Genomic DNA, 24,670 nt, shown 5'->3' with positions numbered 1-24,670 from the left:
AACAACGTTAAGTACATTCTTTGTGTTGACATATACTGTGACAGTAAATGAGAGCGTCATTAAAAGGAGACGTGTGATTTCAGGCTGTGTTTGAATCCGGGGTCTGCATCCTCCTAGGCCAGTAGACCGTCTTGTTCTATTTATCTTCATAATATGAAGTGTTGGGTATTTACATAACGCTAGTAATATCAAAAGTCAAATCTATCCACGTTGTAGAAACTGACTTTACATTCAAAGTTGCACACATCAAACTGCTTACATAAATAAGTCACTTCATATTTTGAAAATAAATAGAACAAGATATATCATTATTTGTGTACATCGCGTACATGTTTAACTTAAAACTTAAAAAGGATCTATGAATATTACTACTGTTTAGGTTTAGATGTGTGCTGGAGATAAATCTGTAGAAGGATAACATTTCTTCTCTCTCCTGTAAAACCTCATTTAAAAACTAATAAGTTTGTTACTTTATTGTCGCAATTGAAGGCAGATATTCTGTCAGGACGTCAGGGTGAACGTGAGACCATGTGACACAACCAGGAAGTTAGACCTGGTCTGGCCAACCCGTGGCTCGCGAGCCTCATGCGGCTCTTTGGCTAGTTTCATGCGGCTCTTCAGGAGCTTTCACATGACATGCGTCAAAAATACTTGGCTGACGCTGCCATTCAGTCCCCCTACGGCTAGATGGCACGCTGACGAGGTAAGCCTGTTAGAGCGACGTCAAACGCACGACGAGAGACTCTCTGTCGTGACATTGTTTGCATTGTAAACAATTTCAAAAAGTTGGCTCTCAAAATGGCAGGGAAAAATGCACAGTTAAACGAAAATATGATGAACACAAAGACATTTTGACAGAGTGGGAGAGTTTATATTTTTTTGTTGAACGTAATGGCAAGCCGGTCTGTCTTTAGCGCATTTCAAAGCTTCCAATCTTCAGCGTCACTTCAGCTCACTTATAACATCAAACAGGAATTTTCAAAAGGGACTGGTCTTTGCAAGCACAAATTGGTCGCTTTGAAAAGTCAGGCAGAAAAGCAGATTTTCAAAAAGTTTACGAAACACTCAGAGACCGTAAGGCTTGCATCATATCAACTGGCTTGGAACATCGCACGGGCTAAAAAGCCATACAACGAAGGGGACTTCATTAAAAAATGCCTCATTGACGCCGTTGAATTATTGTCTCCTGAAGACGACAAACTAAAACTGAGCGTATCAGACATCCAACTGTCCCACCACAGTGTTCACAGTTGCACTCTGACATTCAAACATGTGAGTATTTTAGTGTGGCATTAGATGAGGGTTGTGACATACAAGACAAGCCTCAGTTGGCAATATTTGCACGGTCTGTGTCAAATGAATGTATGATCAAAGAAGAACTCCTTGATATTGTGCCATTAAAGACAGAACCCGTGGCATAGATGTGAAACAATGATGGCTGCATTTGCAAAAGCAAATCTGCCCATACCTAAACTAACTGCAATAGCCACGGATGGTGCGCCAGCCATGATTGGATCCTTGTGGGCCTGTGTAAAGCTGATCAAACATTTCCCGACTTTTGGAATTTCCACTGCATTTCTAAATCATTGAATTTAGAAAACGTCATGAAGCCTGTGATGGAAATTGTCAACTACATCCGCACACATGCGCTTAACCACAGACAATTCAGGAATCTCATCGCTGAGCTGGCTTCCAGGTGACCTGCCGCTGCACTGCTCTGTGAGGCGGCTGTCAAGAAGCAAGGTACTCTTTCGCTTTTTTTCTACCCTGAAACATGTGAAATCAAAGCATCGATCTGTTCTGACTGACACTCACTTGAAAGAATTACTTCGAGTGGCAACAACAGAACACAAGCCAGATTTGAAGAGGATTGTTCAAGATAAGGAATGCCAGAAGTCTCACCAAGCAGCATAGTAAGAGAAAAATGGTATTAAAATTATTTTATTTTATTTTCGTTTGTGGACTTGCTTGAACTGAGAGTTTGTGTGTGTGAGACAGTGTACACAATGTTAACTGTTGAAAATACAGTAAAGTCTCGTTATATCGATATTCTCGGGAGTTGGAAAAAATACCGATATAACCGGACTATCCATATATCCGATCCTGCGCCGAACTGCATTAAAAGTGGGCGGATCTTTGATATGGCATGTAATTTTCTCCTTGAGTTCATGGATTGCGTATCTAGCATGCTTTTGTACTACAATAAATTTTGTACTACAGTAAATAAAAATAAACTTACGCTGTAGTGATTACCGGTTACCGGGACATAAAAGGGCATCCTAGTAACCGGATTATCATAATAACCGTGTATCGTACTAACGGAGCTAATTATATCATAAAAGACTAGAAATTTGCCGGGAAATGAAAATAGTATCGTAATAAGTAGTAATTTGTTTTAACCGATATCGATATAACGAGACTTTACTGTAACTGATATTATCATGTTGGTGTGGGATGTTTTCAATAAATCTGGCTGAGCAGGCTTCTTTGTGTGTGCGTGCATACGTGGTTAAGGCATGGGATGATGTTCATGTGTGCCCAAGTGTATGATGTGGCTCTTTGCAGTAACACAGCAAAAAGTGGCTCTTAGTCTCTGACTGGTTGGCCACCCCTGAGCTCGACCATCTGAATTCACCAGGCTGGTTCGCGATTGGCGGAAGGGCCTCCGAACGGCTGGCCTTCGTAGATCGAGTCGACGACTGGACTAGTCGGCTTAAATGACATGGCCTCCACCAATGAGACGCTCGTTCTCATTGTTGTGTTACTTTACATGATCTACTGACGTAAAAACCCCGCCTGCCTTCATAATAAAAGTGCGGGATGACTGAGTCAAAGTCAATAACACGTTTAAATTATTCACATTCTATTCATATATGTTAATTAATATACTTCTACTTTATTTTCACCCGAGTCTATTTTCTTTGGATGTAAAATTACCGTGAACTAATAAAAACTTAGGTAAAGTTTTTATTCTGAATGTCTTTCACGGAAACTAGTTTATTATTATTTTTACTTTGCAGCAGAAGCATGAGGAGCATCCCCCTTCGCATTAAATCGTTTTCTCTGAATTGTGTCCTGAATCCTGCGTCTTCTCATCATGGCGGCTGCCGGTCGGCTCCTTCCTGCCGTTACACTGGCGTGGGCTCTTGCTTTGCCGGTCATTGTGTCGTCTCGCAGAGATGTGCTCCAGCTCGGGGACGCAGACTTTGATTACCTAGCAACCGAGCACGACACGATGCTTGTCAAATTCTACGCTCCATGGTAACGACCCCTTAGCGATAGCCAACAGCTAGCATGCAACATTTGACTGTTAGCATGCTTTCAGTGCCATTTCATTCCCTACCTCTCTTTCCTTGTTCCTCTCCTCTTTCCTTCAGGTGCGGTCACTGTAAGAAATTAGCTCCAGAATTTGACAAAGCAGCGACTAAGCTAAAGGGGACTGTCCAATTAGCAAAGGTGACGTCATTATTGTGTGTGTTTTTGTGTGTGTGTTTTGCCTATGTCTTAACTGTGTGTGTGTGTGTGTGTCTCAGGTGGACTGTACAGCTCATGTTGACACATGTACTCGTTTTGGCGTGACTGGGTATCCAACACTGAAGATCTTCAGGAATGGGAGAGACTCTGCCTCCTATGACGGTCCTCGCTCTGCAGGTAAAAGACACGCACACGCAACATAAGCTTACACACATTCATTCCCTCTTTGTGTGTGTGTGTTAGAGGGGATCTATCATTACATGAAGAAGCAGACAGGTCCGGACTCGGTCACCGTGTTGACTGAAGAAGACCTGCAGACCTTCGTCAATCACTACGATGCTTCAATCGTAGGTATGACTAAAACACGTCTGATGTGTCAACTTCTTGTTTGCTGGATTGTGTTTTTCTCTCAGGTGTGTTCTCTGGTGAAGAAAGTCCTCGTATGTCTGAGTTCCTAAAGGCTGCAGGACTTCTGAGGGATCAGTTTCGATTTGCCCACACCACCCAAATGAACCTCTCTTCACCATATGGACTCCACTCAGAGTGAGTCTTCAGACCCCCAGTTTAACTACCAACACCTAACCTAACGTTTTAACTCTATCTGTCCACACTTCAATGTTGCAGCTCACCAAACAAATGTAAATATTAGTCAATGACAACACAGGGCATGTATGAGGACTGTTACACAGGGGTAAGATGTGCTGGAGGTGTGACTGAAGAGTTCAAGGTGGAGGTGGGACTGCATCAGGGATCAGCTCTGAGCCCCTTCTAGGGGCGCAAAACATAATATAAAAACAATATCTTATAAACTTCTTCTAAAGTTTGAATCTTTCTTAAGTCTACCAGTTTTAACAGCAGAATACAACAAATTGTTGTTTCTCACCACTAGTGAAGCATACATGTAAGCCAGAGAAGCAGAGAGGACCAAGGCATCTGTCCATGCAGAATTAAAAACTCCAATGCACCTATTCATGGTTAGTTTACCACGTAGGGGGAAGACCTGTAACGTTCCAACCAGAGCCAGAGCAGCCAACACCTGCTTACACTCCATGCCTCCAGCTCATCCAATCACTCCAAATATTTGAGCATTGGGAGCCACAGCAAAGCGGCTGAGGAACCATATGCGGCTCTGGAGCCATGGGTTGCTGACCCCTGAACTAGCTCATGTGTTGTGTTGTAAGTGAGACGCGCTGGTGTAACTACACCATGTGTTGTGTGTTTCAGAGGTGTGATGTTGTTCAGACCTCCCAGATTGTCCAATCAGTTTGAGGACAGCGTTGTAATTTTTCAAGATTTTCTGACCATCTCATCTCTGAGACGCTTCATCAGAGATCACATGCAAGTATATGTACATATGTGTGTGTGTGTCTTGGGAGGACAGCCTTCACCTTATCCATGTGATTCTAGATTTGGACTTTGTCCACACATGACTTTGGAGAACAAAGATCGTTTGCGGGTTCGTGACCTCCTAACAGCGTTTTTCCAGCTTGACTACAAACACAACCTGAGAGGTTCCAACTACTGGAGGAACCGGTAACACACGCACACACCAACCATAGAGATTTTAGGAATATCGAGCATGTGTGTCTCTTCACCAGAGTGATGAAGGTGGTGTCCAAGTATGTGGGGCGGGGTCTGACCTTCTCAGTAGCCAACAAGAAAGATTTCCAGTCTGAGCTGGAGGAGGACTTTGGCCTGGGGACTTCAGAGAGTGGAGATCTGCCGCTTGTCACCATCCGGACCAAAGTGGGTCACAAGTACACCATGAGGGAAGAGTTCACGTAGGTACCGGTCCTACAAGGACACAAGGTGGGGTTGATATGGTTCCACAGGTCACATGACTGTGTCTTCCAGGAGGGACGGTCAGTCTCTGGACAGGTTTATCAACGATTACTTCACAAACCGACTGAAGCGTTATATCAAGTCCGAGTCAGTCCCAGAAAGGCATAGTGGTGCTGTTCAGGTGCGTAGACTGAATATCACAAGACAGGCAGCAGGTGGCGCTGAGGTGCATGTTCAACAAAGCCATAGGGATACAGTATTGTACAGTGGTATGAAAACTATTGGGCACACCTGGTCATTTTCAAGATGTTCCTTTCTAATTGACTAGTTGTTGGGATCATCCATTTGAGTCAAATATATCATATCGCAGACCAACACAGAGATAGATGAGAGGTCAGATGAACTGTATAGGATTTACAGAAAGTCTGCAATCATTATTTCAACAAAAGTAGGCAGGTGCAAAGATTGTTTAACATCATGGAAGGATACAAAAGCTAGCTCAGAGATTGACAAATGGACAAATGAGTAGCTTCCCCTTCAGCTTTAGCTAGTCATGAGAGCAACCAGGAAAGCACCGAGTAAAAAGTACCGTGCTGGGATCCCTACAGCATGGCCCTCTGTAAATAGCGCCAGGGAAGAAGAGGAATTCCTGGCTGACCTGGAAAGATCTAATGATACTGGAGGCTCAAACCAGAACTGGAGGCCCTTTTGCTGATGCATCCCATCTCAATACCAGGAGAAAAATCTTAAACCTTGGAACCTGGAATGTACAAACATTACATAAACAAGAAAATCTAGCCAATGAAATGAGGAGACTTCATGCTAACATTATGGGAATATGTGAAGCAAGATGGACAGAGAATGGTACCTGCCAACCCGATGAAGATATGCTGTACTTTTCAGGAGGAAATCAACATTTCAATGGCGTTGGCGTTGCAATTATGGTGGAAAAACAATGATCTAAATCAGGAACTGGATTTGGCCACTATCCAATTCTAATGATTAAAATGAAGGCAAAACCTTTGAACATCTTAATGGAAGTTCACATTCCAACTATAGCCCATAGTCATGATAAATCTATGAAGACATAAACTAATGCCGACAATATGCAAACTCGGATGAAATGATCATCGTCCAAGGTGACTTCAATGCAAAGATAGGAAGCAACATCCCAAGAAGGTTCAGCATAGGTACAACCACCTAGGAGAAAGGTGGATTGGGTTTGCTGAATAGCATAACCTAACTATCTCGAACACTTGGTTTCAGCACCCGAAACAAGAACTGTATACATGCAGAAGTCAGATATATTAGGATAAATGAACGAAATATTACGTAAAATTATATCTAACTATTATGTAAAATGGTATCGGGGCAAACATTGGCTCAGACCACAACCCTGTCATTTGCAAAACTCAAATTAAGCTAAAGAAGATCAGCAGAATTAGAAACACTGAAATATACAACCCCGACTGTCTCCTGAAAGAAGACTTTATAGAAATATATGCAGCTGAAGTCGAAAATACACTATTATGACCAAAAGTATTTGCTCACCTGCCGTGACCCACCTATGAACTTAAGTGCCATCCCATCCTAAGTATGATGCCGGTCCACCTTTTGCAGCTATTACGGCGTCAACTCTTCATGGAAGGCTGTCCACAAGGTTGAGGAGTGTTTATTGGAGTCTTGGACCATTCTTCCAAAAGCATGTTGGTGAGGTCACACACTGATGTTGGTGGAGAAGGCCTGTCTCTAAGTCTCCACTCCAATTCATCCCATAGGGGTTCTATGGGGTTCAGGTCAGGTCTCTGTGCAGGCCAGTCAAGTTCATCCACACCAGACTCTGTCATCCAGGTCTTTATGGACCTTGCTTTGTGCCCTGGTGCATAGTCATGTTGGAAGAATATGGGTCGGCTCCAAACTGTTCCCACACGGTTGGGAGCATGGAATTGGTATCCTGGAGCATTTAAAGTTCCTTTCACTGGAACTAAGGGGCCAAGCCCCAATCCTGAAAAACAACCCCACAGCATAATTCCTCCTTCACCAAATTTCACACTCGGCACAATGCAGGGCCACATGAAGTTTGAAGCTCTGTAGCAATTGACTGTGCAGGAAGTGGACAACCTCTTTGCACTATGCGCCTCAGCATCTGCTGACCCCCATCCATCAGTTTACACGGCCTACCACTTGGTGGCTGAGTTGCTGTTCTTCCCAAACTCTTCCATTTCTTATATTAAAGCTGACAGTTGACTGTGGAATGGAGATTCTTGTCTAAGCTCATCTGTCAGCCTGTCCATCACCATAGCAAACAAGAAGGGTCTCAGAGCTGATCCCTGATCTCTTCTGTCCCACTTAACTGTCTTCCAGTCCACATACATGTCCTGCACCACTTGAACATACTTCTCTTTCACTCTAGACTTCCTCATACAATACCACAGTTCCTCTCTAGGCACCGTCATCGGCATTCTCCAGATCTACAAAGACACAATGCAGCTCCCTCTGGCCTTCTCTGTACTTCTCTATGAACATTCTTAAAGCAAATACTGCATCTGTAGTACTCTTTTTTTTTTTTTGGCATGAAACCATACTGCTGCTCAACTACTCTTTCCCATAACTTCATGGTATGGGTCATTAGCTTTATACCGCTGTAGTTGCCACAGCTCTGCACAGCACTCTTGCTCTTAAAAATGGCCACCAACACACTTCTCCTCCATTCCTGAGGCATCTGAATGGCCATCTCAGTCCCCAGACCTAAATGTGATTAAAATCTGTGGTGTGATTTAAAACGGGGTGTCCATGTTGGGAAACGATCAAACCTGACTCAACTGGAGATGTTTTGGAAAGAGGAATGGTCAAAAATACCTTCAACCAGAATCCAGACCCTGATTGGAAGCTATAGGAAGCATTTATTTCTGCAAAAGGAGGATTTACTAAATATTGATTTTTTTGTTGGGGTGCCCAAATTTATGCACCTGCCTACTTTAGTTTAAATGATTATTTCACACTTTCTGTAAATAAACTTCATTTGACTTCTCATCTATCACGGTGTTGGTCTGCTATATATGATATATTTACCTGGAATGGCTGATCCCAAGCAGTCATTTAGAAAGGAACATCTTGAACATTATCAGGGTGCCCAAACGTTTTCATACCACTGTATGTGATGGTGTACATGGTGTTTATGTGTTGCAGGTGGTGGTAGCTGAGTTGTTTGACGCCATCGTTAACGACCCTACCAAAGATGTCTTCATCCAGTTCTATTCTCCATCCTGTCCTCACTGCAAGAAACTCCAACCTGTTTATACCCAGCTGGCCCAGATGGTACACCTTCATCTCACCATTCGCTCTCTCCTACTGCATTTCTCTCATCCAACAGTATAAACACACAACACTATACAAATACACAACTCTAGAAATACACTATATAAATACACAACACATATGGAACAATGTAATACATAACACTATAACTCGTGGGATGTAGTTTGCGTACATGCCAAATAGCAGTGCGGGATACCCGGCCTACTTGGAGTCCATCAAAGAGGTGCTGGAGAGCACCCCAACTGGTGACTTCAACGCCCATGTGGGCAATTACAGTGTTCCCTGGGGGGGGGGTGGGGGGTGATTGGGAGGAATGACCTCCCCAATCTGAACCCCTGCATTGTGATGTTATTGGACTTCTTTGCAAACCACAGTTTGTCCATAACTAACATGTTCCAACATAAGGATGTCCACATGTGCACGAGGCACCAGGACACCCAAGGCCGCAGGTCTATGATCGACTTTGTAGTCGTATCATCAGACCTGCGTCTAGTACATGTTCTGGACACACGGGTGAAGAGAGGGGCTGAACGCTCAACTGATCAACACCTGAACAGACCTGGGAGACCCACGTGTAATGAGGGTGTGCTGGCAGTGTCTCCCTTTTCTCAAGTCTTCAATCTCACATCTGGCAGACCTTCGGCTGCATCCCGGGGGTTGACGAGGATATCGAGTGTGAATGGTGCCCCAAACCCTATGGTAGACACCAGAGATCAGGGGTGCTGTCAAGCTGAAGAATCGGTCCTATCAAGCATGAATGGCTTGTGGGACTCCTGAAACGGCTGACAGGTACTGTCAGGCCAAGCGACACGCTGCTTTGGCGGTGGTCTAGGCAAAAACGTGAGCTCTGCGAGGCACTGCCGCATGACTTTCGTCGGACTCAAAGAGGTTCTGGCAAACCATCTGACGCGCCAGAAAGTGGAAGCAGTGCCCAGGGCCTGCTGACCTGGACTGAGGATACAGTCAAACGGTGGGAGGAATACTTTGAGGCCCTTCTCAATCCCACTGACATACCTTCCATAGAGGAAGCAGAGCCTGAGGACAGTTACATCACCATGGCTGAGGTATCTGGGGTCGTCAAAATGCTGCCCAGTGGCAAAGCCCCGGGGGTTCCGCCCTAAATTCCTCAAGGCTCTGGATGTTGAGGGACTGTCTTGACTGACATGTCTCTTCAACATTGAGTGGAAGTCGGAACGGTACCTGTGTCCACCGATTGGTATTGGTTGATGAGCATGGTGGTTGCGTGGTGGGTGCACGTCAGTCTCAGCACTTGCCCAGTTCAGCTGTCCAATGAGTGGACCGTGACGAGTGAGCATTTGCGCCGCGCTTGAAAGGCGCATTGTACATTTAAACATCCATCTTCTATACCGTTTATCCTCACTAGGGTGGGGGCATGCTGCAGCCTATCCCAGCTGTCTGGGCGAGAGGCGGGGTACACCCTGGACTGGTGGACAGCCAATCACAGGGCACATATAGACAAACAACCATTCCCACCCACATTCATACCTATGGACAATTTGGAGTGGCCAATTAACCTAGCATGTTTTTGGAATGTGGGAGGATACCAGAGTAAAACCCAGAGAAAACCCATGCATGCACGGGGAGAACATGCAAACTCCACACAGAGATGCCCAGTGGATTCCAACCCATGTGTTCTTATCTCCTGACTATGTGGCCTAAATGCTAACCACTCGTCCACACTTTAAACACTTACACTGCATCTATGTGATCCCTGTTGGTATGGGTATTAACCCATTTCACTCATGCACTATTGAGATCCGTATCTATACGTATAGTCATATCACCTGGTACGTCGGCATGTGACAAAATAAATAAATAAACTTAAATTATATTAGGAAGGCATGAAGTGAACAAATGTAACAGTTACTGATAGGTACCAGATGGAGGGGTAGGATTTAATAAGCTTTGCTTCTTCCTACTCCTTTTGGACATGTGGAACTGGGAACTGAGTATGGGATGCACTCTGATCTGATCTGATGCATGTTCAAATGAAATAAAACCATTACCATATAAATACACCATATACTGTATGATAGTATAAATACATCATAGACATACCATATATGATAGTATAAATATAAAATGGACAAGTGTGTCGTTCTTGTAGTTTTATTTTGAAAATCCAGACCCATTGGTTGAGTCTTCCTCCTGTTCTGCCAGTTGTCTACAGATCCTACCGTCGTCATCGCCAAGATGAACGCCATCGCTAACGATGTCCCCCCCGGATATGACGTCAAGGGGTGAGAAGATGTGACACACGTGTTGGTGTGTGGCGTGGTGACGAATAATCCATGTCTCCTCCCCAGCTACCCTACCTTCTACTTGGCCGCCGCTGGCAGCAAGGACCAGCCCGTTCGATATGAGGTGAAGAAAATGCTTTATTTTGTTCATTTCCTGCCTGCTCCAGAAAGGTTGTACAACCGTCATCCTATGTTGCAGGGGGGACGAGAACTTGGAGACTTCCTGCGTTTCCTGCGGCGGGAGGCCAATCACAGCGCATCCAAGCAGGAACTCTGATCATGTGTGTCACATGGCTTTGAAAGACACCATTCTTATCGATGTTTTTATTTATTCATTCACGGTGTATTTATTTGTCATGTATTGTTGAGGCAGTCCCGCTGCACAATTAAATAATTTCTGGGTGCTAAAACGTGTTTTTTGGAGCACAATACCTACAGAACCGGCCCTACATACACAGTATGTATCCACCATAAGTATATACTGTTTACATGGCTGTATAAATATGTTTACGTGGACACATATTTTATATACGTATACCTGTATGGATGGCTGCGCACACACATAGATATATTATGATTACTGTATAAATGCATTGTCGCGGAGGCGCCGAGTAGGCGGGGCTTCGATGTAGGTCGTCCTCATGCCCTCCTTTATTGGCCCCGCCCATGCTACCGCCCAAACCGTCGCTAGTTCCTCTCTGATCTGGAAGCTGCGTTGTCCCGCTGTTCCTACAACATGCTCGGCCAGCAGGTGCTCGTATTAAGTAAGTAGTAAGGTTTTGTTCAAAGTCACCGCTTGTTGTTGTCACAAATCTACCGAAATCTACCGCGATTGACCACCAGCTCGAAGACGCCTTAAAAGGCAGCGGCCCACGGCTGCACGTGCTAGCTGTTAGCCGTGTTAGCGTGCCGACAAAGGCAGCCCACATGCTAGGTAGCCTGTTAGCTTCTTACATTTTCATGCCCAGTCATGCTTGATTCCCGTAAACGAGCAGCTGGAATGACGTAAGACATGCTACTCCACTGTTGGACATTAATTCATTTCCTACAGCTTATCCTCACGAGGGCGGCGGCGTGCTGGAGCCTATCCCAGCTGTCTTGGGGCGAGAGGCGGGGTACACCCTGGACTGGTGGCCAGCCAATCACAGGGCACATATAGACAAACAACCATTCACATTCAAGCCATTAGAATTTTTATCATGCACCCCCAATTTGAAGTACTAGAGAAACTGCTAATATGTATTAATGCATCTCAACTGTACAGGCTGAACTTAAAAATGAAACCAGGAAAATACAACAAAATGTAGAGCATACAAGCATATTCAAGAGTCAATTTGCATGTTGAGTACTCTAAATTTGTGCATGTTGGTAGGTCAGTATTGAAATGAAAGCCATTTTAAATGGCTTATTTATTTACTTATGTCTACTATATTGGCCAATCGGAGTGTAAAGGTGACCACAGGGGTGTTATATCACGTCTAAAGAGCTCTAGTCATGTAAAGATTATTTATATAGATATATATAGATATATATAGATATTTAAAAAAAGGTTTGATGCCATAACTATCAATTTACAAATGCTAGTATGTGCATGTCGTTTGTTTTTCTGATGTTGAGATCAGTGGTTCCCGAAGGGGTCCACAGGGGGTACAGGAATAAAAAGGAAAACAATTTGTGCCTAACACTCAAAATTACGAGTGCACCTGAACGCCTCACAGTGCGAGGAGACCAAGCTGCAAGTTGTCCCTATGGGACAATAGTTGTCCCAAGTTGTCCCTATGTGCATCACATCAGATGAGTAAGTGTGAGTGATGACTTTGTGTTTTAGGGTTAGGGTTAACCATTTCTATTGGTGTTCCAATTGATCCCACAACCTGGCACTATGATGGAGATTCACCCCACAATGCTTGCATGTATTGTTGTGTTTCAGGTACTATTTATTACAAGGAGCTAGTGGTTCTTAAAGAGTTGAGACACCATGGAAAGATTCCAGGCAGATTATGGACACTTCATACTCAACAAGCAGGATCCAAACTAGCAAACTCCTGTCAGTGCTGCTCCAGCTTTTTCTAAAATGGCGCACTCAGGTGCATCACCTAACCCCTGGGACACAAGTTGCCGCTGCATTCAGGGACACTTGTGAATAACAGCAAACACAGCCCCACATGCGCATGCAGCCCAAAGTAGGTGATATCTCCAAAAGCAACAGTGAGACAATGTTAGTCTACTTCTAACAGACATCCATGTTAAACAAAGCTTTGGACAGAAAGTGCTTTACCATGATTGGTCAGCCTTCCCCTTCTATTTGCTATGACATTAATATGCTGACTTCAACCAGAGCCATCCTGAGTCAGGCTTAGATGAAGATGAAATGGATGGAAGTGTGGTGTGCAGGAGTAGGGGTACGTGGCTTCAGGTCAAATGTCTGAAGGGGTATGTGACTGTAAAAGGTGTGGGAAGCACTGGTCTAGACCCTGGGGATCCAGCCTGGTGGTTAGGGTTAGGCGCATGGATGGAATGTGAAATGGCCGTATTGCTATTTCAAAACGCACTTCCTGTGTGCAGACCAGAACGTGAAGAGAGAGTCGGGGCGTAAAGTCCAGACGGGAAACATCAATGCTGCCAAGGTGAGTGTCCGCCCAGCGCCCAACCACACCCCCCGACATGCTGATGACTGTCAAACGCCATGTGTATCACAGACCATTGCTGATGTCATCAGGACATGTCTGGGACCACGTGCCATGATGAAGGTGAGTCATCTTCACATTTACAACACACTGTTTTACCCACGTGTTGTATTTACAGTACTCATAATGCCTTGTGTACTGGCGACTCTTCCAGCCTTAATAGATACTAGGCTAGTAGTGCTAATGTTAGCTGGGTGGCTAGCAATGCTAATATATGTGGATGGCTAGCATGTTGTAGCACACCTTGTGACTCGAAGACCGAATATTTTTGTAGGTGGCTAGCAGCGCTAATGTTAGCAGGGGGCTAGCAGTGTTAATATTTATGTAGTTAGCTCGCGGCGCTAATGTTACAAGGTGGCTAGCGGTGCTAATGTTAGCAGGGTGGCTAGCGGTGCTAATGATGCGTTTCCAGATGCTGCTTGACCCCACGGGAGGCATTGTCATGACCAATGATGGAAATGCCATTCTGCGGGAGGTGAGCCTTGCTAAGTTTTTGCAATGCAAAGATCTATCAGTGTGTTTGACTGCTTCCATGTCTCCATGGTGACAGATCCAGGTGCAGCATCCCGCGGCTAAATCGATGATTGAGATCAGCCGGACGCAAGATGAGGAGGTCGGAGATGGAACCACGTCTGTCATCATCCTGGGTGAGGAAGCTAACACAAGTGTGTCATGTGGACAATGCTTTTATTTTTTACTGTGCGTGTGCGTGTTAGCTGGAGAGATGCTAGCGGTAGCGGAGCAGTTCCTGGAGCAGCAGATGCATCCGACTGTCATCATCAGTGCTTACAGGCGAGCGTTGGAGGACATGTTGGAGACTTTGAAGGAGATCAGGTAGCCAAACGATGCATGAGCTTCCTGCCAAACTTGTGTGATTGAACGTTTTGATGGTGGCCAGCATCCCTGTGGACACGGCGGATCGCTCCATGATGCTGAAAATCGTGCACTCGGCCATCAACACAAAAGCTCTGAGCCGCTGGTCGCAGCTGGCGTGCGGCATGGCGTTGGACGCCGTGGTCACCGTGGAGATGGAGGACAATGGCCGAAAGGAGATTGATATCAAGAAGTACGCCAAAGTGGAGAAGGTAGGCCACAGGGCCCACCACCTGCACTCTCGTATGCTGAGTGCTCTTGTGGAACATTTTCCAGGTTCCAGGAGGGATCATCGAGGACTCGTGCGTGCTGAGAGGTGTGATGGTCAACAAGGACGTGACGCATGCACGCATGAGACGTGCCATCAAAGATCCTCGCATCGTCCTCTTGGACTGCTCGCTGGAGTACAAGAAGGGCGAGAGCCAGGTGACCTTCACACATGCTGTCAATCATCATGCTGGTCCTGACAGAAGGTACCGTGTTTAGACGGACATCGAGATCAGCAAGGAGGAAGACTTTGCCAGGATCCTGCAGATGGAGGAAGAATACATCCAGCAGATGTGTGAGGACATCATCCGCGTCAAACCCGACCTCGTCTTCACTGAGAAGGGTGTCTCAGGTAGGTCAAGTCACGTCATGTTTGATGGACGCCATCTTGATGTTGTGGCTCCGCCCCACCAGACCTGGCTCAGCACTACCTGATGAAGGCCAACATCACCGCCATTCGTCGTGTCAGGAAGACGGACAACAACCGCATCGCCAGGTAAAGGCAGCTCATCTGCATAAAAGGATGTGGCCAATCAGCAGGACGCCGTGTCTTCCTGCAGGGCGTGCGGCGCTCGCATCGTCAGCCGCACCGATGAGCTGCGTGAGGAAGACGTCGGGATGGGGGCGGGGCTGTTTGAGGTGAAGAAGATTGGAGACGAGTACTTCACCTTCATCACAGAGTGCAAAGACCCCAAAGCCTGCACCATCCTCCTGAGAGGCGCCAGCAAGGAGATCCTCGCCGTGAGCTCCTCGCTTCCTGTGACCTCACCCCACCTCTCACTGTCTAACTCCGCCCCCCTCTCTGCAGGAGGTGGAGAGGAACCTGCAGGATGCCATGCAGGTGTGTCGGAATGTCATGCTGGAGCCCTTCCTGCTGCCTGGCGGCGGTGCTGTGGAGATGGCGGTGTCCAAGTGTCTGATGGAGCGTTCTCGTGCCCTGGTGGGCGTGGAGCAGTGGCCCTATCGGGCTGTGGCGCAGGCACTGGAGGTCATCCCCCGAACACTCATCCAGAACTGCGGTGCCTCCACCATTCGCGTGCTGACCTCACTGAGGGTAGGATGGTTTTAGCCGCTCCAGTACTTGGCCGTATGACCGCCTCTCGCCCCCAACAGGCCAAGCACACCCAGCAGGACGCCGCTGTGTGGGGCGTGGACGGCGAGACGGGCTCCCTGACCGACATGGCGGCCGCAGGCATCTGGGAGCCGCTGGCTGTCAAAGCACAGACGTACAAGACGGCGGTGGAGGTGAGATGCTTGATTACTTCACTCTCAGTTGCTCACTTCTGACCCGCTCTCTCTGCTCTCGCCGCAGACCGCCATCTTGTTGCTGCGCATTGACGACATCGTGTCGGGGCACAAAAAGAAAGACAAGGACGAGCCCATGGGAGGCCCTGGCGACCAATAACGTCATCACATGGCCGCTCCTTCATCCTCTGTCTTAAAAATAAAATAAAATACACCTTATCTCCACCTTGCCAGAATAAAACACCTCTCATCTTCTTACCAAAATAAAATACACTTCTAATGAATCAGGGTGAAATGAGTGAATTTCCATGAGTGAAATGGTCTGATACTGATACCAGATGGCATAGATGCAGTGTAAATGCTTACCTCCTTCCTTAGTGCCTGGAGAGGGGATGTGATATCACTGATATCGGTGTGCATGTACGCAAGCTTGTTTCAAGCACGGTGCGAACGCTCACACATCATCCGTACCCCCAGGCAGCCCCCCCACGCAAGGAAAGTTCCTCCTGCACTGAAAGTCCTATATAGTGTCTGCATGCTCCCAATCCGCACTGAGGCCTACGCTTGCAAGTACGGCGGGGGTGGTGGTGTCTATAGCCGCTGTCTGAAGGATGATCACATCCCCAGCCTCAGACTCACATCACAGACATTTTTGAGTCACCTTTTGTGAGGGTGAAGAACTACGCTTTTTCTTTTTAAGGAGGCGAGGTGTAAGGCGTATAGAGTGACTCTTTTCAGGACCCAACCTCACGAACTTGTACTCTTTGGAGAGGACGTGTGGGCTCCGTTTGTTCAACTCAACAGGTGTCTCAACTACAGTCGCATTCTCATGACATCATCCGTGCGCCTACTTTACAGGCATGAGCAATCATCTTTCGCCAAATTAGTAAAACAGCAACACTAATTTCTCATGTGTTTTTTGCCCCAAAATAAAGTCTCTTGGCAATTTCCGTTCACCGGTCAGGGAAGACACAGGACGACTTGTGCCCGGCAGTCGGATCGTTGGCGTATGACCCACCACGAGCCAGCTGACATATGAGGCAATCATGTGACCTGTAGTCACAAGAAAGATGGCGGCCGCCCTGCTGATGTGCGGCGTTTGGATCTTTCTACTTTTTTCTGCGGGTTCGGTCAGCGACGCTTTGACCAGAAAGGTAATATTACTTCAAATCCAAAGTTACACATTCAAGTATTTATGTGCTGTCGTAGCATACATTTCCTATTATGATAATAATCAACAAACACAAAGCAACTCCGCTAGCTTTTACTTTTATAGCCACATATAATATTGTATTGTTTAGCCGTGAACTTCCATTTAATTGAATCAATGTACTGATTACTTTTACTTTTACATTCACGTGATTATCAAGATAAGATATGCCGTTATTCGTCCCTCAGTGGGGAAATTTGCAACTTTTATTAGGTCTTTGTTTTACCATTGAATTGATTGCAAATATTGTTTTCTTGTAGACAAAAGCTGTAACGGAAGTAATGGCAATAATATCCATCCCTGTTCATCTTAGTATTTATTTCAGACACTGCAGCAAGAGCATACAGTATACACAGAAACAGAGGGGTCTCGGGCACCTGGTCAGGACTCCAGGATGCCCCCGTAGGGAGGTGTTCAGACCTCAGGGACGGAGCTGGTCAAACTGGCCGGGAAGTCTGGGTTTTCCTGCTTAGGCTGCTGCCCCCAGAAGAAGATGGAGTGATAAATAATAACATAAATAATAAGACTGCTAGATCAATCAATCCCACTTAGGAACATACATACGTTTCATTTGCGTCCTTCCTCTTGCATTTGAGTTTCACTTTCTTTGTTAAAACATCAGGACTGTCATTGGAGCATAGACATGTCATACTAGATTCTTGTGTAAACCTCCACCCCATGAAACAGTACAATTACTGCTTTATGTATACATGTACAGAAGTACTGCTAGAACTGCATACTCGTATTACCTTTACTACCTCCTCACCATCACACCTGGGCACACCAGCACCTGGACGACAAAGGAACTCAAGTTACTTTACTTGGTCAACATAGCCATCAGTGGTTATTGATGGGTGGTTATTGATGAGTGGTATCTTCAGCTTTCTGTGCAGTTGAATCCTGGCGCTGTGGCCCCGCCTCCCGGTGGAGACCTCCTGCACGTGAGAGCTGAAGGAGACAACGACACGCTTCACTTCCTTTTTTGCAGCCAGGGGGCGCCAACTCTGCTGCTGGTTCACACCGACGTGCATTATTCTTCTGTCTCGGTCTGATAAGCTCCTCCCCCACACTTGACCTTACACATATTTCTAAAAGTTCAAACTTCCTCTCAGGTCAACTGGCCCCTTTTCTTGAGCCGCAACGCTAGCGGGAGCCTGCAGGTGGAGCCGGCCAGCAGCATCCTGTCCAGCGGGGCGCTGGTCTTCAGCCGGGTATGTTCCATCCGTCCATGCTGGAGCCTACCGCAGTTGTCTCCCTCTGTCTCCCTGTGGAAGTATTGTTCATGCTCACTCACTCAGTGTGTGTGTGTGTGTGTGTGTGTGTGTGTCAGCTGTTGGAATATGACGACATCAACAACACAGCAGAAGTGACCTCTGACCTTTTCCCGCCATATGAGCTGCACAACGTCAGCTGGTCTGGCATGCAGCTGTCAGGAGCATCGGCTAGGCTGTGCGGCGCCGTGGCTGGAGGTTCTGTTTGTGTGCATGTGGGTCCACGCACACACACACATCTTGGTAGATTTTAGATCTACAGCACATAGAACCTAACGTGACTTTTTTCCTGCAGCTTTCTGTGTTTGAGTCGGAGGGGCGTGCTGAGATGTGGCCCCGCCTACGCCATACAGCTAACTCCTCCCAGGTAGAGGTGTGGCTTGACGGCCTGTCCCCAAGGATGCCACAATCACGTTTCCTTTTGGAGCTGCAAGCAGTGGGCGGAGCCTATCCCCCGAATAGGGTGGAGGTGCATCGATCCATCGACGACGAGTTCACGCCGTCCATATTTAAGGTCATCTCAACGTTTATTTCATCGGGGTGGAGGAAATGGGTGTTGACCTTTGACCTTTCAGGTGTCTCAGTGGATGTCTGCCATCGACAGCGCCCGTGAGCGGGGCTTCATCCAGTGGAAGCCGGTGGCATATCGGCACTCGCCGCCCACGCTGGAGGACGTGACACCGTGTCGTCACTCCGACCCGCGCCCACTGGCAGGCGTGGCGGTGGCGGCGGTGTCCAGCCTGGTGCAGGCGTTTTTCACGACGGAGGAAGCATACGGACTGAACGTGAGCTTCGGCCTGGCGGGGCAGCCGTTCTACAACAGCACCAAGTTCCTCAGCTGGTTGGTTCTGTCGCTCCACTTTTGTCGCCGCTTTGTTTTCCAACGCCTCACTCCTCTCCTGCAGGACGGCGCTGGTGGGCGTCGGCCTTCCGCCTGCCGACACCTTCTCCCCACTGGTCCTCGCCATCATGGCCGTGGGTCTCGGTGCGCCGCTTCTCATCCTCACGGCAGGCGGGGTCTTCGTCTGCACGCGAAAGAGATTGGCACCCTTGGCGCCAAGTTACGAGCCAATCAACTGACAGCAGAGTGGCAGCCAATCAGGTTGCACTCTTTTTAAAGTTGCTTTTAGTATTTATGTCATCATCTTCCTGGCCACGCCTCCAATCAGAAATGTCACCATGATGAAGATGGACCAAGAGGAGTCTTTTAGAACGTCACAGCATGGCTTCCTCTTCATTCCTCTTTTTATTTCACCACACTAAATAAAGACTTAACATCTTCCACCTCATGGTGGACTTTATTGAAAAACAACCTGATGCTGCCTTCAGAGATGCTGGGAAATTTCAACATTCCAAGATGAGTTCATGGCCACACCGGGTTTTACAGCCCTCCTAGATGGACTCAATCTGTCGGCGGACTTTCTCAGAGGCAAGTCGATCTAGCCAACGCTGGCGCATGACCACAATGATGGCGGAGAGCGCTGTCAGGGCCATCATGGCCGCCTCAAACTTCCAGAAGAGATGCTCTTCCATGACAACGGAGCGGCAGCTGCAAGGACGACATGACTGAGACCGAGTCTGCAGCTTCCTGTCCATGTGACTTTGTCCTCACCTCTTGTACTCGTCTTTGTTGGACTTGGTACAGTTGACCCGCTCCACGTAACCCGTGTGGCTGCAGGCCAGCCTCGTCTTCTGAACACAAACATGTCATCACCTCAGCATGCTAACCGCTAAGCTAAGCTACCTAGCCTTACCGTCTGGAAAGCGCTACACTGAGAACACTCCACCGTGACCACAAACTCCTCCAGCAGCCAGCAGGGGTCGACGACAGCCTTGACCACTGTGGAAGGACAAGAACCATAAAGAACGCGACAATGAAAGAGATTAACAATGGTGTCTTTTACCCGCAGTTTTGTCTTCAGCCAGCAATGCCGCCCCAAACACCCTGCAAAACAGACACGACTCATCAACCCCAGAACTAAACCCGGAAAGTACCGTGTTCTTGGACCCACCTCAGGGCCACTAGACCCCAGAACACTGCGTGCAGGACCAGAACTCGAGGCCGACAACACGCCACTGGGACGCGCCAGGAGCTTTCCATCAGGCTGACGAGGTCCTACAGTTGCGACTCCATGAGGCTGAAACGGAGCCGCAGAGGACTTCACGAGGCTGAAACAGCAACCACACAATACAATTGGACACCATTTGTCTTGTATTCATTATTCCTCCACGTCGTTTTCTTGTCTGATATCGCCCACATTACTCAACTGAGAGGACACGTTGGCTAACCATCAGGACTTCTCCCTTTGGAGGCCATTTCAGACTTTGTGACCGTTTTTCCTCATTGAAAATGGGTGGTCAAGTTGACGCCCCCTTCTGGTGACAAAGTGATCTGGTATTTATTCTTCATTCGTGTGTTAAAAACGTAATCAACGTCTTATCAAATGAACGTTTTGTGTCATCTTTTCGAATTAGCTAGATGACGTCATACGTTGAGGACAAATATGAGCTTTGCTAATGCTAATGATGCTAAGAGTTAGCATGCTAGCAGATACGAGCCACCATCAGCTTTGATAGCGCATGCGCTCACTCACCGTCATTCATTGACGCTCTCGTCATTTTACAACATTCCAATGGTCACTTCAGCCTTTTAAACTCCAACTTATTGGACGTGTCGACGTTTAGCCTAGCTACATGCGGACACACACGTTCTTTAAAGTACAAAGGAGTCATATCCGCCTCAAACCCTTCACAATAAACGTTTCACGAAGTCAATCAAAAAAGCCAGAAACACCACCAATAGAAATATAGGTATCATAATGGTTACACGTGTTCATATATTATCGTTCCACAATTTGAAGCATTTTTTCATAGTCGATTATTTTGAAAGCTAAGGTTGAGTTTTCCTTTATGAGTATGAAACCGGAAGTTCTCACGAGGACAGGACAGTTGTGGTCCTGCGTCAACGACCAAAGCATTGGGAACACCCCCTTTACGTCGTGTTGATGACGTCAAGAGTTGCCACTGATCGAGTGTCCGTAATGAAATGGTGTTTTTATCGTCACATGCTGGATACATACATGAGTGAGATGGCAGTCACAGGCTGCGGATGAAGACACGTGAGCACTTGGAACCTCGTGGACATCGGCACACCTGACCAGCCTGCTGCCCCTGGCTCCTCCCCCCCCAGCAGAACTGCCTCTTGTGACACTGCAAGCAGGAAGAAGGCTGTGAGATGGGAAAAGAAGCCATCAAAGCGACTGAGCAGTTTACCACGTAGCTCAGGCGACGTCTCCTCAGGCGGCGACACAATCCGGGAAGTCGAGCCAAGTCGCCGGGGTGATGCGTCGTACCCAAGGACTGCGGTGCCGCCTCAGTGGTCACCTGGCACCCCCGCACCCCCCAAAATAAAAGCAACAAAAAACAAAACTCACATTCCATTGACGTGCCAGCGCCAAGCTCGCTACCCAGCATGCACCCGGCCTACCTCCAGCAGCAGGATGCATTCCACTTCCTGCCGACACACTCCGACTAGCAGGAGCGCACACAGCACACACACTCTCGTCCTCATCGGGCGATCGAACACGCTGGTTTGGAGGCTGACAAAGGGAGAAAATGATCCTCTTATGTCACATGACCGCAGGTCAGCTGATGAAGGCACGCCCTCTCACACGTCACTACGAGCCTTCGTGTATTTTTTATTTACTTCAACTCCTTCTGTGGTTAGGTTAGGTTTAAAATAACATAACATAACAAAATAGCTATAACAACATCTTTCCAACTCACCGACATGTTTTATATTATGTTATATATTATTATCAGTGCATTCCATTTCATATATTAAACCATACTGTAGTAATGGGGTGTCCCAAGGCAGATTTACAGTTGGCCCAGGCCCAGGAAGATTAACTTATGAAAAACACTAAAACCAAAAAAATGCAATTGAAAAAAAAATGTGAATTATCAAAAAAAAACATCAAGAAGAAAAATTGCATTCACTCACATCAATGAACCACCGTACTGTGGGGGGCTGTAGGACACAGCCACACATCACTGCCCTCCCCAAGGAAGCCCCAGCTGCTCCTTTATAGGACTCTTATTCTGCCCAGCATGTTCCACTGTAGCCCATAGGTTGGTCTAGCAAACACGTCCCAGCATGTCACTTCACAAAACTGGATTCCAACAACACCACCTTATGTGACCCCAATGCTGCTACCACTCCCATTAAACATTAACACATACACAAGTAACCCCCTCCCTCATCCCCAGTACATGGTATGGTCTGATGATGTCACTGATGACATCCTCCCAAACATTCCTGCAGGTGACTCCCTTGGTCAGTGTCCACAGGTACGATGAACTCTGTACACCTGTTCCTAATGAATTCCAAATCGGCTGTTGGATTTAGTTGGAATGAACAAAGTACCATTATAAATGATCTAACTTTCAATAAACAATGACATCATTTATGTATATAATAATTGACAAGGGATTAATTCTAATTCATTCACTTGGTCACACATTCATTCATTTTCTACCGCTTATCCTCACGAGGGTGGGGGTGCTGGAGCCTTTCCCAGCTGGACTGGTGGCCAGCCAATCCCAGGGCACATATAGACAAACAACCATTCACACTCATATTCATACCTATGGACAATTTGGAGAGACCAATTAACCTAGCATGTTTTTGGAATGTGGGAGGAAACCGGAGTACCCGGAGAAAACCCACGCATGCACAGGGAGAACATGCAAACTCCACACAGAGATGGCCGAGGGTGGAATCAAACTCGGTCTCCGAGCTGTGTGACCTGCGTGCTAACCACTCAGCCTGCACACATACACTATTTCTATATTCATAAAAACAAAAAACCCAAACCTAAAAACTCAGAAACACACACACACGCATGCGCGCGGCACACTTGAATAGGATTAACAGATTTTCACTGCAGCTCACAGAAGCTTAACGTTGCTAAATGTAGCTAATGCTAACAACACCCAAAATCCACGTGACACCATGGAGAAACACTTCCAGGTAATGTGAGGTAGTTACATGCTGGTAATGATATAAAAAGCAATACTGGGTATTATAGTATTAATACTTAAGTATTAATACCAATAATACTTAATATATAAATATAGGGTTAGGTAAAGTATTAAGTATCATAGTATTCTAATGAATTATTATAAAGGATATAGTAAAAGAACTTAAATGCTGGCCGTGATATAAAAAAATCCATCCATCCATTTTCTATGCTGCTTCTCCTCACAAGGTCATGGAGGCTATGCTGGAGCCTATCCCAGCTGTCTTTGGGTGAGAGGTACAGGTGGACAAATGGAAATGGTAGTGATATAAAAAGGAAACACTTGAAATGATGTAAAATGCCAATGCTGGTCACGATATAAAAGAAGATAAATGCTGGTAATGATATCAGAAAGTGAATGATGGCAATGATAGAAAAGAAGAAGAAGAAGATAACAATCATAATATAAAAAGTGAATGCTATAAAAGAAGATAAATGCTGGTAATGATACAAAGAAGATAAATGGTGGTAATGATATAAAGAAGATAAATGCTGGTAATTGATATAAGCAAAGATAAATGCTGGTAATGATATAAAAGAAGATAGATGCTGGTAATGATATAAAAAAGATAAATGCTGGTAATGAAACAAAAAATGAATGCTGGTAAATATATAAAAAGTGAATGACGGCAATGATAGAAAAGAAGATAAATGCTGGTAATGATATAAAGAGGACACATGCTGGTAATGATATAAAGAAGATAAATGCTGGTAATTGATATAAACAAAGATAAATCCTGGTAGTGATACAAAGAGGATACATGCTGGTAATGATATAAAGAAGATAAATGCTGGTAATGATATCAAAGAAGAGAGATGCTGGTAATGATATAAAAAGATAAATGCTGGTAATGAAACAAAAAATGAATGCTGGTAATGATATAAAAAGTGAATGATGGCAATGATAGAAAAGAAGACAAATGCTGGTAATGATATAAAGAGGATACATGCTGATAATGATATAAAGAAGAATTGATATAAACAAAGATAAATGCTGGTAATGATATAAAGAGGATACATGTTGGTAATGATATAAAGAAGATAAATGCTGGTAATTGATATGAACGAAAATAAATGCTGGTAATGATATAAAAGAAGATAGATGCTGGTAATGATATAAAGAAGATAAATGCTGGTAATGATATAAAAGAAGATAAATGCAGGTAATGATAGAAATAAGATAAATGCTGGTAATGATATA

General features: G+C 46.0%; 4 protein-coding genes across 10 annotated transcripts; 3 read left to right on the top strand and 1 right to left on the bottom strand.

Annotated features, from left to right (window-relative positions):
• Positions 1–3,003: 3,003 nt before the first annotated feature.
• On the top strand, positions 3,004–11,245 carry LOC131101984 (protein disulfide-isomerase A3-like). Its single transcript, XM_078792191.1, has 13 exons — positions 3,004–3,261; positions 3,378–3,456; positions 3,534–3,651; positions 3,718–3,825; positions 3,888–4,017; positions 4,699–4,812; positions 4,882–5,007; positions 5,073–5,255; positions 5,329–5,437; positions 8,446–8,574; positions 10,756–10,835; positions 10,902–10,959; positions 11,035–11,245. The coding sequence occupies exons 1-13, from the start codon at positions 3,098–3,100 to the stop codon at positions 11,110–11,112; spliced, it is 1,476 nt and encodes a 491-aa protein (XP_078648317.1). The 5' UTR covers positions 3,004–3,097; the 3' UTR covers positions 11,113–11,245.
• A 211-nt stretch (positions 11,246–11,456) lies between these two features.
• Positions 11,457–16,191, top strand: cct3 (chaperonin containing TCP1, subunit 3 (gamma)). 2 transcript variants are annotated; one of them, XM_078792190.1, is made up of 15 exons: positions 11,457–11,599; positions 13,401–13,462; positions 13,535–13,585; positions 13,935–13,997; positions 14,073–14,169; positions 14,239–14,356; positions 14,421–14,607; positions 14,672–14,821; positions 14,882–15,014; positions 15,077–15,158; positions 15,223–15,403; positions 15,471–15,716; positions 15,776–15,907; positions 15,975–16,103; positions 16,166–16,191. In XM_078792190.1, exons 1-14 carry the CDS (start codon positions 11,572–11,574, stop codon positions 16,065–16,067), a joined length of 1,623 nt encoding a protein of 540 aa, XP_078648316.1. In that variant the 5' UTR covers positions 11,457–11,571; the 3' UTR covers positions 16,068–16,103; positions 16,166–16,191. The 2 variants fall into 2 exon arrangements, with proteins under 2 accessions (XP_078648316.1, XP_057903400.1); XM_058047417.2 differs by having other exon boundaries at positions 15,975–16,191.
• Positions 16,192–16,882: 691 nt separating this feature from the next.
• Positions 16,883–19,672, top strand: glmp (glycosylated lysosomal membrane protein). 2 transcript variants are annotated; one of them, XM_058047428.2, is made up of 7 exons: positions 16,906–17,061; positions 17,999–18,163; positions 18,230–18,328; positions 18,448–18,603; positions 18,684–18,902; positions 18,964–19,229; positions 19,294–19,672. In XM_058047428.2, the coding sequence occupies exons 1-7, from the start codon at positions 16,978–16,980 to the stop codon at positions 19,466–19,468; spliced, it is 1,164 nt and encodes a 387-aa protein (XP_057903411.2). In that variant the 5' UTR covers positions 16,906–16,977; the 3' UTR covers positions 19,469–19,672. The 2 variants fall into 2 exon arrangements, with proteins under 2 accessions (XP_078648315.1, XP_057903411.2); XM_078792189.1 differs by having other exon boundaries at positions 16,883–17,061; positions 18,964–19,672.
• On the bottom strand, positions 19,655–22,599 carry jtb (jumping translocation breakpoint). 5 transcript variants are annotated; one of them, XM_058047453.2, is made up of 9 exons: positions 22,392–22,599; positions 21,876–21,987; positions 21,662–21,772; positions 21,469–21,598; positions 20,401–20,526; positions 20,293–20,333; positions 20,143–20,228; positions 20,001–20,080; positions 19,655–19,937 (listed from the first exon to the last, which is right to left on the bottom strand). In XM_058047453.2, the coding sequence occupies exons 5-9, from the start codon at positions 20,487–20,489 to the stop codon at positions 19,781–19,783; spliced, it is 453 nt and encodes a 150-aa protein (XP_057903436.2). In that variant the 5' UTR covers positions 20,490–20,526; positions 21,469–21,598; positions 21,662–21,772; positions 21,876–21,987; positions 22,392–22,599; the 3' UTR covers positions 19,655–19,780. The 5 variants fall into 5 exon arrangements, with proteins under 5 accessions (XP_057903436.2, XP_057903434.2, XP_057903433.2 ...); XM_058047451.2 differs by having other exon boundaries at positions 20,401–20,557; positions 22,392–22,598; XM_058047450.2 differs by lacking the exons at positions 21,469–21,598; positions 21,662–21,772; positions 21,876–21,987; positions 22,392–22,599 and adding an exon at positions 20,983–21,140 and having other exon boundaries at positions 20,401–20,557.
• Between the last annotated feature and the right edge of the window lie 2,071 nt (positions 22,600–24,670).

This window comes from Doryrhamphus excisus, linkage group LG7 (assembly GCF_037039965.1).
Source record: "Doryrhamphus excisus strain RoL-2023G ecotype Guam linkage group LG7, RoL_Dexc_Guam_v1.1, whole genome shotgun sequence".
Classification (NCBI taxonomy): Eukaryota; Metazoa; Chordata; class Actinopteri; order Syngnathiformes; family Syngnathidae; genus Doryrhamphus; species Doryrhamphus excisus.
This window is presented reverse-complemented; position numbering and strand designations above follow the sequence as displayed.